This window comes from Lissotriton helveticus, chromosome 11 (assembly GCF_964261635.1).
Source record: "Lissotriton helveticus chromosome 11, aLisHel1.1, whole genome shotgun sequence".
Lineage (NCBI taxonomy): Eukaryota > Metazoa > Chordata > Amphibia > Caudata > Salamandridae > Lissotriton > Lissotriton helveticus.
In genome coordinates this window covers 971,037,414-971,051,602 of record NC_136072.1, presented here as the reverse complement: position 1 = coordinate 971,051,602, position 14,189 = coordinate 971,037,414, and the positions used below count along the sequence as shown (strand labels likewise).

At 45.2% G+C, this 14,189-nt stretch overlaps 1 protein-coding gene across 2 annotated transcripts in view; it reads right to left on the bottom strand.

Moving 5' to 3' along the window:
- HPS4 (HPS4 biogenesis of lysosomal organelles complex 3 subunit 2) overlaps positions 1-14,189 on the bottom strand; it is a 287,681-nt gene that overhangs the window by 155,481 nt on the left and 118,011 nt on the right. For both annotated transcript variants that reach the window (XM_078667309.1, XM_078667310.1), the window contains exon 7: positions 3,192-3,286. In XM_078667309.1, coding sequence (XP_078523435.1) covers positions 3,192-3,286 — 95 coding nt within the window. The remainder of the gene's footprint in view (positions 1-3,191; positions 3,287-14,189) is intronic.

The window sequence follows — 14,189 nt, the reverse complement described above, 5'->3', positions numbered from 1 at the left end:
GAGATGTTCACCGAGTGGAGGGCTGGATAACCTTGAGAATTGAATGGAAATATGAATAGTTGAATTAGAGAGGTGATATTATGACCTTTAGAAATTGCAACATTGCAAACTCACATACAATAAAGAATTTGCTGAGGAGATGAAAAATTGTCCCTTGAAACTAAATTCGTAAGAGGAGTCAAAGTTCATTCGATAAAAGTGAGTCTGGAAAATTTTAGATAGAGTAATTTCTTTCACTCTAGTTATTGGGGCTGTGCACAACCCAGTTAAATAAAAAAATACATTGTTTTGCATTTGGTGTAAATGCAATACACAGTGTACAGGTCAGAAGGGTTGCTCATAACTGAGATCTGTAACTCTATGTTTTCCACAGGTTCCTATCCGGATACCTTAAAGAAAACACTTATAAAACCACTCCTCAAGAAGCCCACCCTTGATAAAGAAGAACTTAAAAGTTACCGACCCATCGCTAGCCTGCCACTTTTAGCAAAAATCGTGGAAAAAATTATGAATGCCCAACTCTCCCTCTTTATCGAGGAGAACAAAAGGCTGGACGATTCGCAATTTGGCTTCTGCCGATACCACGGAACTGAGACCGCCCTTGTCAAAGCGGCAGATGACATTAGATCCATCCGGGACGCCGGAGGATCAGCCATTCTGATCCTACTGGACCTATCGGCGGCTTTCGACACGGTCGACCATACCACCTTGGTCGGCCGTGTCGAGAGTATAGGGATCCGAGGTAACGCCAAAAATCTCATTGCCTCCTTCCTGGCTAATAGGACCCAGGTTGTCACCGTGGGACCTTTTGAATCCTCCCCCTTGTCAATACCTTGTGGAGTTCCCCAGGGCTCATCCCTCAGTCCGACACTCTTTAACATTTATGTGTCGGACCTAGCCAAAGTCATCAGGGCATATGGGATGAGCCTAACGTCCTACGCAGACGACACCCAACTGGTCCTAGCAGTCAAGAAAGATGGGCCACAAAAAGCCAACATGCTCAATCAGGGCATGCAGGCAATTGGTAGTTGGATGGCCCACAATTGCCTGAAATTAAACTCAGAGAAATCAGAAGTCATAATTTTCGGCAATCTCTCCCCGGACTGGTCCTCTTTATGGTGGCCGTCGTCTATGGGCCAGCCTCCAGACCCGGTCGATAAGGTTAGGAACCTGGGTGTCCTATTCGACAATCGACTGAATTTCTTACCTCATGCCAACCAGATTTCCTCCTCAGCTTTTTACAAACTACGGCTCATTAAGAAAATTCTGCCATTTATACCTGAACATCTCGCTAAAACATTGGTGAGCGCCCTGGTTCTCTCCACCCTGGATTATTGTAACGCTTTGTTTCTAGGTGCCCAGGAGAGAGTGCTAGCCAAGATGCAGGTTATTCAGAACGCAGCCGCCAGGCTCCTAGGGCGTATCCCTAAGCACCAACCGGTCTCACCAATTATCAGACAACTTCACTGGCTCCCGGTGAAAAAGAGGATTAGGTTCAAGGCACTGTGTCTGATCTATAAGGCCTTACATAATACCGGACCAGTGTTCTTTACTCAAAACCTAACCCCCTACTGTCCTTCTAGAACACTGCGCTCTTCCAACTCCTCTGACCTGGTGGTCCCCCGAACTAAAACTGTCAACTGGGGTGACAGAAGATTCCTGGTGGCGGCACCGAAATTGTGGAATACTCTCCCTCTTTCAATTAAGACCAGTACCTCCCTCTGGTCTTTTCGAAAAAGCCTCAAAACTTGGCTTTTTAATCTTTGATTTCTCATAACCTTGGTATATCAACACCTCCGTGGGTTAAACACAGCAGCTATTTAGCGCCGAGATGCCCCAGGGCCGTCGTTCGCGCTCTACAAATGTTGTTATAAATAAATAAATAAATAAATAAATAAATAAATTGGGCTTCTCATGATTGGAAGGTAATGAAAATATATTTGTTAGTACCAAGACCACTTTAAGATAGATTGTATTTTACTATGGAGGCAACTGATTTTTTAACTGGAGGTCTGCAGAAGCTCATGCTCTTTTAATTTTTCATTAGATCAATAGGTTGCTGGGTTTGGATCATTATGCACATTAATTATGAAAGTTATGTTAACAGTGAGGAATATATGAAGTCCCTTTTTCCAATATATGTTGCCTTGTGCAAGAACGTTATTGTTGTTTCATTCAGACTGTTATAGTTGGTGCATGCATGCTCCTCAATTACAGAAAGACTTGTGGAAATGAATGAGCGATCACTTGTATACATAATGATTCTAAGAAGGATTGAAAGGCATAACAAAACTATGTTCAATTTGGAACTATACTCTCAAGTTAAGCTGCATTTAGTTTGCTAAAAGTCTGCTAGACTTTCCTTAGCCTAACATATGGGCTTCATATCACCAAATACTGATGCAATTTTACAGGCATGTAAAACTTACATGAAGGATAGTGAGTAGGTCCAAGAATCACCTAACAAATCATGGTCTTTGGAATAGGAAGGTAAGAAGAGGGGAGGCGGAAGGAAGGAAGATGGAGGAGGAGCAAAAATGAGAAGGAGAAGAAGCAAGTAAGAAAGAGGGAGCAACAATATACGAGAGAGCAAAGAAACAACAGCAAGAAAGACTGAGAAAGAAAAGGAAGAAGGAGAAAGGAAGAGGGGAAATCGGATGCACATAGTTAAAAGATGGAAAATGGAGGAAGTATGTAGGAAAAGGAAAGTGAAGGATGAAATGTGGCAAGGAGAAAGAGGTAGGAAGGAAGAAAGGTAGGAACAATGAAAGAGGAAGGGAAGGTATGCAAAGAAAGGATGAAGAAGGAAAATGAGAGACAAAGGGGAGTGTTTAGGGAGGATTCAAGCCAGGGAATGTAGTGGTAGTGTATTTGGCACGGTCTGCTAGCATCCATCCATCATTATTAGAGGGAAAAAGAGGAAGAAAGGACATGGGAGAAATGAAGAGAAGAAGGGTTGAAAGTAGTAAGAGGAACAGAAAAAGAAAGGAGGAGAATACTAAAAGAGATGGGAGTTAGGGAAAATGGGAAAGAAGGTAGAAAATGAAAGAACAGTGGAAACAACTGTTATTGTTAATGTAATTGAACATGGAATTTGATGAAGAAATAATTTTAAAAGCCATATGCATAACATCAGAGACACACCACAAGATGCCAAATACATTATAGTTTTAATTGATTTCAATACAAACCTGCATTTATAATGGATGCAACCTGCCAAGACATGACGAGAACGCTGACAGGTTTGGAGAATGAGAGCTGCTTTCAACAGAAGCAAGTGGTCCACCTGCAAAATTATAAAAAATAATAAAACAATGTAAAATATTTAAAGTTAATGGGCACCTCCTGCAACAGTTTACCATTTATCCTGCCTTACAGCGTGATACAGACACCCAGCGTGCACAATCATAGTGTGTTTCTTAACAAGCTCTGTTGCACAGTCAATAGCTCAAGAAACTCCAGTTGTAAAGCAACCCCTTCAAGGGCAGCAACAATGTCGTCTGCCACGAGATGATGCAGATCATAGATTACCTGGAGCTAAACACAGCTGAGGGAATATTGTGCGCTATGAAAAAAAAAAGATTTGAACACCAGAAATCCTGCATCCATAGGGTTGTTTCATACTTCATGTGCTAAGATGGTGACTTAATGAACGACAATACAACTGGCAAAAAACAACCTATAGGAATACGTTTGATTCTGCTGTTGAGTACTTCACATTAAAGCACACTAGTCCTGGAACCCTGTTCGGGGACATTGCTAGTCTCAAACACAAATGTTTCTCAGTATTTGATTTCTTTGTTAGGACTACATGGTTGAACTGAAAGTATATGATGTTCGAATCGTTAAAACTGGGCTTGAACGTTGCAGAGGTCTTGCTGAGGTCTTGCAGAGGTCAGGCTGGTTCAAACTCTGGGAAGACTACTAACACACTAGTTATTACTAACTGCAGACAGTTATTGGTCGTTTCCTACTTCAGTCACGAAACCGTAGTTCTGTAGTTGGTGAGAAGTTCAACTACAACATTTGGGTTATTTTTCAACTTATTTGTGGTCTTAAATGCACTATATTTCTAGGATTTCTCGGTCTTCCTTTCCATACCTACCACCATTCCCAAACACAATGTAGACAGCAGAATAATTTAAATGTAAATCTATTACACTGAAAAGAACTAACAAATATATTCTAATTGCATTTGCATGTCCTCAGATTAACACCACGGGCAGTCTTTCCATATCTTTTCTATTATAAAATCAAACATAACTATTAATTTTCAATTTATATAAAAATATTGTGATGGAGGATTTTATTGTGAGATGAGGCTCTCTCCCCAAATATTTGCAGGGCATCAGCTTGTGACATGGAATTAGGAATTTATAGTGTTGCCTCGCAACAGAAGAGTAGGCTGCTATAGTGAAGTTTGACCCCTGATGTCCATCCAGATAGGACTGGAATGTTGGTGTGTCCAAACACCAAAACTAACAGATATTATTTATTTGAAAGTTTTATATAGCGCGAACAAGATCTTTGCAGATATCAGAGCGCTTTACAAAGGCAAGGGGTAAGTACAGGAGAGTGCATAACAGGCATTTGGGCATAGCGTAATTGTAGGTAATAAGTGAGTGGTATGGTAGGTACATGAGGGAGCATAGTCAGGCAGGTAAGTCAGTAGTACAAATAGTACAAATAGGAGGGAGCATAGACAAACAGGTAAGTCGATAATACAAGTAATACAAATGAGCAAAGAGATCAGACAATTAGTACAGATCGACGCAGAGTCTTAAAAGGTCCAAAGTAATAGTTCAAGTGTATTTAGCCATGAGGATAGCTTTTACTTCTTTCTTAAAAAGAGGAGTGGAGGAGATGAGCCTGGTTTCAGGAGGGAGTGAGTTCCAGATCCTGGGCGCCATTCCTGAGAAGGAGCGTTTGTAAGTTTTTTCCTTCCGGAATCTTCGAGGCTTCAGCAGAAGATTGTTTGTGCTTCTTTCTAGTGGTTCTGGAGCCGCCAGAAATTGTCAGCTTCTGAGTGAGGTAGCCGGGTGAGTTCAGGTGTACAGCCTTGTGCGTCATGCAGGCAATTTTCAGATGTATTCTGGCTTCAAAAGGCAGCCAGTTCAGGGATTTAAAGTCAGGGGAAATATGTGAGTGTTTTTTAGATCCAGTGATGAGTCTCGCTGCCGGGTTTAGCGAAGCTCTTAGGGGTGCAGTTGTAGTTAGGGGGAGACCGCAGAGAGCGATGCTGCCGTAGTCTATGCGAGGGATGACTAGTGCTTGTACTGCAGTTTGGAAGTCTTTGGTTGGGAGGAAGGGTTTAAGTTTCCTCAAGGTATTTATTTGGAAGTTCGCTCTCTTAGTTGCCTTGCTGATATGCTGCTGCATGTTGAGATTGCCGTCAAGTGTTATGCCTAAAGATTTTGCTGAATCCACGATGGTCGGTTGGACATTGAGTGCAGTTAGGTGCTTAAGCCAAGTTTGAGTGGTAGAGATTTTCGCGGGAGGTGAGATCAGAAGGAACTCAGTTTTCAGAGCATTGAGTTTGAGGTGTTTATCGGCAAGCCAGGTTTGGGTGTTTCTGATCATTGAGTTCAGAAGCATAATGTCTTTGGGGGATTGTAATTTGAGATATAGTTGGGTGTCATCGGCGTACATGTGGAAGTGTACATTGGATGCTTGTAGCAAGGTGGTGAGAGGTTCCATAACTAGGTTGAACAATGTTGGGGATAGGGAGGATCCTTGGGGGACACCTAACGATACAGGTACTGGAGAGGACATCAAGTTGTTGCTCTTGAATTTCTGAGACCGGTTGTGTAGAAAGGAAGTGAACCACTGGAGAACAGTCCCGGAAAGACCCATTCTTGTGTTTAAAAGTTTGAGTAAGTTCTCATGTTTAACGGTGTTGAATGCTGAAGAGAGATCAAGAAGGATGAGGAGGCAGGTATCGTTTTGATCTAAAATTTGGAGGGCGTCGCCAATTATGTGAGTCATAGCAGTTTCAGTACTGTGCCCTGCTCGGAAGCCTGATTGATGAGGGTTGAGGAGATCAAACTGTTCTTAGATCAAACTGTTCTATGTGTTTTGTCAATTGTAGTTGAACGCATTTTTCCAACAGTTTGGCGAGAGTGGGAATGTTGGTAATAGGACGGTAATTGTTTAGATCAGTGGGGTCGGCTGTTGGTTTCTTTAGTAAAGGTGTGGCTTGTCCAACTTTGAGGGAGTCAGGGATGGTTCCTTGTTGAAGTGAGCTGTTAATAATTTTAGTCCAGAGTGGGAGGAGCAAAGGGGTGAAGTCTTTTACAGCGTTAGCAGGAAGGGGGTCAGCGAGGTGATTGGATGGTTTCAGGGTGCTGAGCAGTCTGTCAATTTCTTCTTCAGAGTAGGTGCCCAAGGATGACCATGTAGCATTGTTTTTTGGTTCAGTGGGTGTTATGCAGTGGGGTTTGGAGTAAAGGCTTGCGTCAATGAGGAGATCGCTCCTTATGTTGTCAGTTTTTTGGTTAAAGAAAGCAGAGAAGTCTTCACAGGAAGGTGCAACGCCCATAGTGCAGAGTGATTGGGGTTGTTCCTTGGATTGTGTTCTGATGAGCTCAAACAGTTTTCTTGGACGTTTTTTTGCTTGGTCGAGCTGGAGTCTGAAGAAATCTGATTTTGAGCGTTTAATTTTCCTGAAGTAGGCGTTTCTCTTTTTCTTCAGAGTTTTTAGGTGCAGTGCCGAGGGAGCAGATGTCCAGGTGCGCTCAGCCATTCGCATGGCCCGTCTATCATCATTGAGACTCCCGTCGTACCATGGGTTGGAGATCTTAGTGGAGACTCTTTTCAGTTGCATCGGTGCAGCCTCATTGATTATTGAGGTCATAGCGTTGAGATAGTGATCAGTTAAGTATTGAAAGTTCGTAACGCCGGTAGGGGGAAGTAGGAGATTGCAGCTGTTAGGGGGTAAAGAGTTTGGGTTGAGTTTCTTCAGGTCTCTTTTCCAAACTTTGGGCTTGGAGGATTGGACCGGGTTAAGTTTAACTTTTTCATTGATGAAGAATGTGACAATATGGTGATCTGACCAGTCACAGGGTTGGATTGATTCAAGTTGAATAGTGCCCTCTTTGGAAATGATAAGGTCGAGGAAAGAGCCTTTGTCATGGGTCGGACTGTTGCATATTTGGGTGAGGTCAAAAGCGCTGAGGAAGTTTTTGAGGCTATTAACCACTGCGTCACTGCGATCATTCCAATGGAGATTGTAATCGCCAAGGAAAATTTGAGTGTTTTGCCGTCCTGAATTGGTTGAGATTGTGTCCATGAGTTGTTGGGAGAAGGTGAGGTTGTCCCCAGGTGTGTGGTAGATGATGTGTAGTGAACATACAGGGTTGCTTTCGCTGATGACATCAAGGCAGATGTATTCACAGGAGGTAAGAGAGGGGGCGGTGACTTTATTAACTGAAAGGTTGCTCCTGTAAATGCATGTGATTCCACCGCCTGTCTTGTCAGGCCTGTCAAGTCTAATGATGCAGTAGTTAGGGGGGACTAGGATATCCATGATAGGAGTAGAAGATTCAGTTAACCATGTTTCAGTTAGGATGGCTAGGTCAAGGTCCAAAGTAATGATGAGATCAGCGACCTCCGAGGAGTGTCTTTGGGCTGATCTGCAGTTGAGAAGTGTGCATTTGAGTCTGGGGGTGCAGAGGGAGGAGGAGGGATCTAGAGTGAGGGGGACTTCTGTGAGGTTGTTGGAGACGGAGCCTCTGTTGTTTTGTGTGGGGTGCCTGAGGGGGTTGGAGAGAATCGTAGGGATGGACAGGTGTGTGGTGGCTAAGTAGTTTTGGGGAACCGGGACATATGTGCGGAGTAGGGTGTGTATGTCGAGGTCCGAAAGTGTATTGATAGTGCGTCGGGGGCAGTTGGTGGGATTGCTAGAGGGGATAGAGGGCCAATGTGGGGGGTGTTGTGTGGTAGGGTGAGTAGGATGTGAGGGGGATATGTTGTTAGGTGGAGAAGTGGTGGTGGGAAGGGGGTGTCTGGGGTGTGTGAGGAGTAACTCTTTGAGGGTGTGGAGTTCTTCTTTCACTTGGAGGAGGGTGGACATAATCATGTCCAGCGTGGGGTTGGGTAAGGAGTTGGGGGTGGGCACTGAAGGAGAGCGGGTGTCTAGGTTACTGGAGTAGGGGGGAGTGGGGTGGAGGTGTTGGTGAAAGGGTTGGAGGTGTTAGTGAGTGTGTTGATGTTCGGGTAGGTAGGGAGGTTGGGGGGGGAGGGGAGTGAAAGGATTAGTGATGGTGTTGGTGTTAATGGGCAGGGAATCAGTGATAGGAGGGGTAGGGTAATTGGGGGAAGTGTGGAGGCTGGGGGTTGCGGGGGTGACGGTGGGGTAGTGGGGACTGAGAGTGGGGGGAGAGGTTGAGGGAAGAGTGAGGGCTAGGAGTGGTGGGAGTGCAAAGTGTGGGGGGGAGATGGGTTGGGAGAGCGTCATGTTGTGTGGGGTGCAGTCAGGGGAGGTGGGGTGTTCTGAGAAGCTAGTCGGAAGTGTAGGGTGCTGGTTATGTGGGGGTGGGGTAGAGGGGGTGGGGGTGTTGATGGAGGAGGGGAGATCCGCGTCTGGGATTGAGGAGTGTGAAGTGTCTGTAGCCGGGGGGTGATAGAGTAGAGTACTGGGGGGAGGGAGGAGGTGCGTGTTAGTGGTAGGAGGTGCTGAGGAGTCGAGGATGTTGGGATTGGAGGCCGGATGGTGTGGGATCTGAGGGTTGGAGATGTATTCTTTGAAAGTGGGGAACAGGTTGTCAAATAGGTCAAGGTTTCTGTCTGTGGATTGAATTAAGATAGTGCCGTTGTTGTAGATAGTGATGGTTGCTCTAGCTGGGTAGAGTTGGGATGGTGTGGTGGAAAGTGTTATGCCATGGGCAGTTTTCCTGGTGGTCGAGATGGTAAGTAGGGTGAGGAATGCTTTTCTCCATTGTGCTCTGCGTATAGTGTATAGAATGATATCGGTGCTCTTAGCTCCATTGATAAGAGAGAAGTAGGTGTCTAAAAAGGGGGTTTCAGGGTGGGACTTTAAGAAGTTGTGTTTAAAACGTTTTGCGTTTTTTTTGGAGAGCTCTGGGGGGTAATTAATTTTATATGTGTGTTTGCCCGTGGGTTCCATGTTGGAAGAAGGGGAAGAGGTAGGTGAGGGGGGATGTGTGGGTAGGTGTAGGAAAAGAGCTATGGTGTGTGCGAGGAAGGTGTGGGTGGAGAAGTTAAGAAGTGTGTATGGAAGGGTAGAGATTTTGACTAGCCTAAGATGGCCGCTTCGTTAGGCATGGTGAAGTGATGAGGAATGACTAGTCTAAGATGGCCGCCAAGATAGAGAGATAAAGAGTATAGTAGTCCTTTGTTTGTTATTATGTCCTGAGATCAGGGATGTAGACAAGTTTCATATACTAAACAGGGGCAGATCGAGGAAGTCCTGTTTCTATCTTACTGGGAGGGTAGAGGGGAGTCCTATGTCTATTTTGGAGAGCCCAGGGGGAGGCAGTGTTTTAAATTAGCTTTGTGAGGGTCTGGCGATTTGTTGTTGCAGGTTTATGACCCCAGCCATTTTGGGCAATAGAACTGGTTTTGTGAGGGTTTCAGGGAAATGGAGGCGAGTAAATACTACAATTTTATGGCCCCAGCCATTTTGGGCAGAAGGATCTCAGAAGTAAAGTCGTGTAAATCAAATTAAAAAGTGGTGCAAATTAAAAATGAAAAACTGAGCAAGAAGCACGATACCTTGCCATAGTCCGGGGTCGTTTTTTGTATGAGATGATTGCTCTGCTGGCTTCATCACGCCCCTTTTTCCAGGTTGTCGGTGTGTACATTCCTCTTTTTCAATTGTAGGCTCCATAAAAAAATAAAAACCTCCATTAAAACATGATAGCCGATGGTTGTGCTATCAGCGTTGTTTTGTGTTATTCAGTGCACTTCCTGAGGGGGCGGGGCTGTGAAGCGACTTCGCTCCGTGTGTGATCGCACTGTGGATTTCCCGGGGGTTGCTGAAGCCGCGATCCAGCCGACCTGCTGCCCAGCTCTCTGAAGCAGCACCGCAGCCCAACCGCTACTGTCCAGGGGCTCCGTCGTTGTCTGGATGCTCCGGTGAACCACCGCCACAGCACCCGGTGGGCACTCCGACGAGAGGGGAGAGGGTAGAGGTCCTTCCGCCGCGAGCCGTGTGATTTAGGGCTTGGCGCTCCAGCACCAGGGATAAGTCAACCGGGGCCTCCGTAGCAACAGGGAGGCTCCCAGGGCTTACTGTTCCCCCGTCAGCACTCTCCGCAGGGGGGGAGGGGGGGGGTCTTGCCGTTTTGATCTGTTCTGCGGGTCGTCGGGGGCCGCTCAGGGTCTAAGCCTCTGCCCTCATCAATTTGAGCAGTGCCTGAAGACGAGTGGGTTCCAGACCTCCATCTAAGGTCCAGCAATGTCCCGCAGCAGCCAGGCGAAGGCCTCCCAGGCGTGTGAGATACCCTCAGCAGGCTCCGACCATCCGTCTCGGTCTCCAACAATGTCCAGTCTGTCCCGGTGCTCCAACCGCTCAGTCCGGGCAACGTCCGGTGCAGGTGGGGGTGCCTGAAGACGAGTGGGCTCCAGACCTCAATCTTCCGCCCAGCTATGTCCCGCAGCGGCCAGTCGAAGGTGGGGTAGACTCCCGGCGATGGCCTCCCAAGCGTGTGCGAGACCCTCAGCAGGCTCCGGCAGGCTCCGACTATCCGTCTCGGTCTCCGCCAATGTCCATAAACAGTCCGGTGCAGGTGGGGTGATCGCGGGACTCAGCAGGCTCCAGACCTCCGTCAGTCAGGTAAGAGTGCAATCCAGTTACTTGTTGTAGTTCAATTCCTTAAGAATAGTGGGTGCTAACAGGGATAAATCCAAAAGTGGGATCCCAAGCACTAGGAGCTCTTAACAGGAGCTCCTACCAGGCGGCCATCTTGGAAGACTTTCCCAAAGGATTGGTGCTCAGTGGAGCAAGCACTTCAATAAGTGGACTAGACGGCAATAGTGCTTCAGAAAGGATTGCTTAGCTCCAGCCAAAAAAACAAAAAAATAAGAAATCCTACAAATTAGATCCTGCCACACCATCTCTTCTATCAGCGAAAACACACTATGTTATCAGAAAAGATAGAAAGATATATTTTGCTCCTACGGCATAATATTTAATAAAATGTTAGGATATTTCGCCTCAGATTATACCAACTACCATTCCCCTGCAACATTTTGAGGCCTTAACATCTTTATTGTCTTTCTAATGTATTTTCAAATATGTGTTAAACGGTTCTCATTACCACTACACTTTAATGCAAATCTGAGCCAAGACTAAGACTTTGAGGAACCCAGTGTCTTAAGTGGAACTGAAATCTTGTGTCAATGCTTGCTGTGTAGGATCAGTGGGGCTTCCAGCACTCATTACATTCCCCCACCTCTACGGCTATTCACATCCCCTGATCCACAGGAAGAACGTAAGTGCAGGAATTTACTCAAGGAGCCCTGCAGTTGCATCACAGGTAAGTGGCGGCCAACAGACACAAGAGCCAGTACTGGTGATGCTGTTCAAAATTTTTGAGAGCACCTTGGAATTTACCTTTTGTCACAAGAGGTGGAGTGGGCCATATCACTTTAAACTGAAGTCCTTCAGCATCTTTGCTGGTGTGATCTTTGTTGCTGTTCACATTAAAGCAATTATTTTTACAAGATATTACAGTGGTTAGGCAGTGTATTTGGCAAGGTCTGCTAGCATCCATCTGTCTGTCAGCCAATACAACACTACATGTACTTAACACTCTGTCCTTAAACTACCACTCAGCTGAACCCTCTACAATGTTCACAATATGCCTTGCTTCTCTTTACTCTACTTTAGACACATTTGAGACCGTGGAACAGATTATGCACCATGCCAGCTGTCCTCCTGTTGGCTCTCAATATGTCATTGTAATGAATCCAGAATTTACATAATATTATATATGAAGATTCAACAATGATTTATACGGCAGTAACAAACACCATCATAAGAATGTGTTTTCCTTCTAAAACGTAGCCATTACTAGCGTGAATAAGAACAAAATACTTGCTCTCATCGGATTGTTAAGAAGGGAAAGCATACTGGGATAGCTTAGAATTTTTTTGAATGTTTTAGGGCAGGGCATGCAATGTTTTGGATTTGTTTGCAGGAAAAACTGTAGGAACATTTTGGAATTGTAGATTTTGTTCTCCCTTTATGATGTGTTTGTAGGCCAGGCTTTGCTTTGCTAAAAGGATGTTGGAACTGTAGTAACTGTAGAAATTAGACTACAGTGAATTATTGTCAACTGAATTGAACGAAAGGATATGATATTATATTTGGATAGGCTTTGTCAACATTGTATGTTCATTTTTTGACTTATTTGTGCATCTAGAATTTTAATGGCAAAGTAAACACCTCCCATGCATGCATCCACCCAGTGCCAAAAGACGACTAACAGACCCCTCTAGTATATTGCAGAATAAAAACGTGGACACTTTGCAACATACATTTTTGGAGGAAATAGTTTTCCATTATTTTCATCATCATAGCTGTTCTAGCTGACATCCTACTGCAACGAACACCTCCTAAAGAGAAGTATGCCTTGCATCCTGCCATCCTCTCACCAAAAGACTTAGAGTAGAAATACATATTTTTGGATCAAAGTCCACTCCACGGCTTGGGAACAACGTGTCGTCCTACCCTGCTATTTTTTCCTAGCTAGCCCAATGTCTTTCAACCAGTGAAATAGACAATCACGCGAGTCCACTGGAGGTGCTCCATCTTTTTCTTTGATGCTTGTGAGGAGACCTACGCTTGGACGACATCAAGGCCAAAATAGTGCCCCTGTTTCTGAGGGAGAGTGGCTATTGCCCCTTCAACTCCAGCTATGCTATATGGTGACTGGTGGTGGTAGTAACCAATCTATAATTCAGGGGCATAGGCCTTTTTATGTGTTTCTCTGTGTTGAGGAAGCGTCCCCACTACTTGTGTCCTCTGTCCTCATCACGTGTGGGCCATATGTGGAAGTTGTGGCCGTGTTTGAGATGCATGGTTTACAAGATCACAAGTGACTGTCAGTTTCAACCAGAAGTCTTTGTGACAAGAAAATTGCTCTTTTTCTAGAACAATGTACAGGCCAGCCTGAACGTACTGCTTCCCAGCCCCCTACCCAAGCCTTCTTCTACCTGGTGGGTGGTGGAGGCCGCTAATACCACTCCTTTGTTCACAACAGCAAAGTCCTGCTTGTGTGAATTCCATGCACCTCTTTCTCCGGAGATGTTGCAGGTCACCAAGAAAATGGGGGCAGATGTACAGTTCTATCTGATCCACAAACTAACCAGATTAGTACAAACAGTTCTGACGCATAGTCCTTGGCCTCAAAACTTGGGAAAACTGGACTAAGACAGAAGCACACGCTTCTCTGGGGGTTGGGGGGGGGCAGAGTGGAATACTGAACTTCTTAAATTAAATGAAGCAAGCTCTATGTACCTGTCCTGTCACCACAGGCCAATAAATTCTATCCCGTCGAGCCAGCATTTGGTAGATCATCTGAACACTTAAAAGGCTTGCACACCATTGTAAGAAAATAGAACTAAAAGTGGATATTCTGCTTGGTTTTTCCTCTCCTTCAAGACTAGGCTGTAGGCTCGGAATCAGGATTTAAGGATTGCTACTGTGATCTGAAGAGGTTACAAGCCAGCACAAGGATCTGAACAGAGTAAATGAAACGCCACCTACCTTTGATGAGCTGGTGAGCCTGCACCATCGCTGACCCATTTAGTACTGACAGGGTTCCTGCCTTGTACTTTTCGCATTCACAAAAAAAACAGGAGAAAATCTTCCAAAACAACCCTAGAATGTGGTCCAGTTCTTTTGGAAGGAGGAGGTTGCCGGGAGTCCAGATTGATATAACCCATCTTTCTAGGCTGTACGGTTCTATAGAGTTTCAGTTTAAACTTGAACCCTGAGTGCAGGTCCCAGTGGGAACTGCTGAAGCCATTGACCGATAGGGTTACTTCAATGTCATTTACACCACTCTGCAAAATCCCCAAATGAGTAAAAATAACAAACCAGTGAGAGTCCACATTCATGCAGTTGCCTCCACCACTGGAACACTTCTGGCTTTAGGTACAAACTTAGCATGGCTAGCGCTGCCCCATTGTGATATTTGAACCACTGACAAAAAAAACCAACA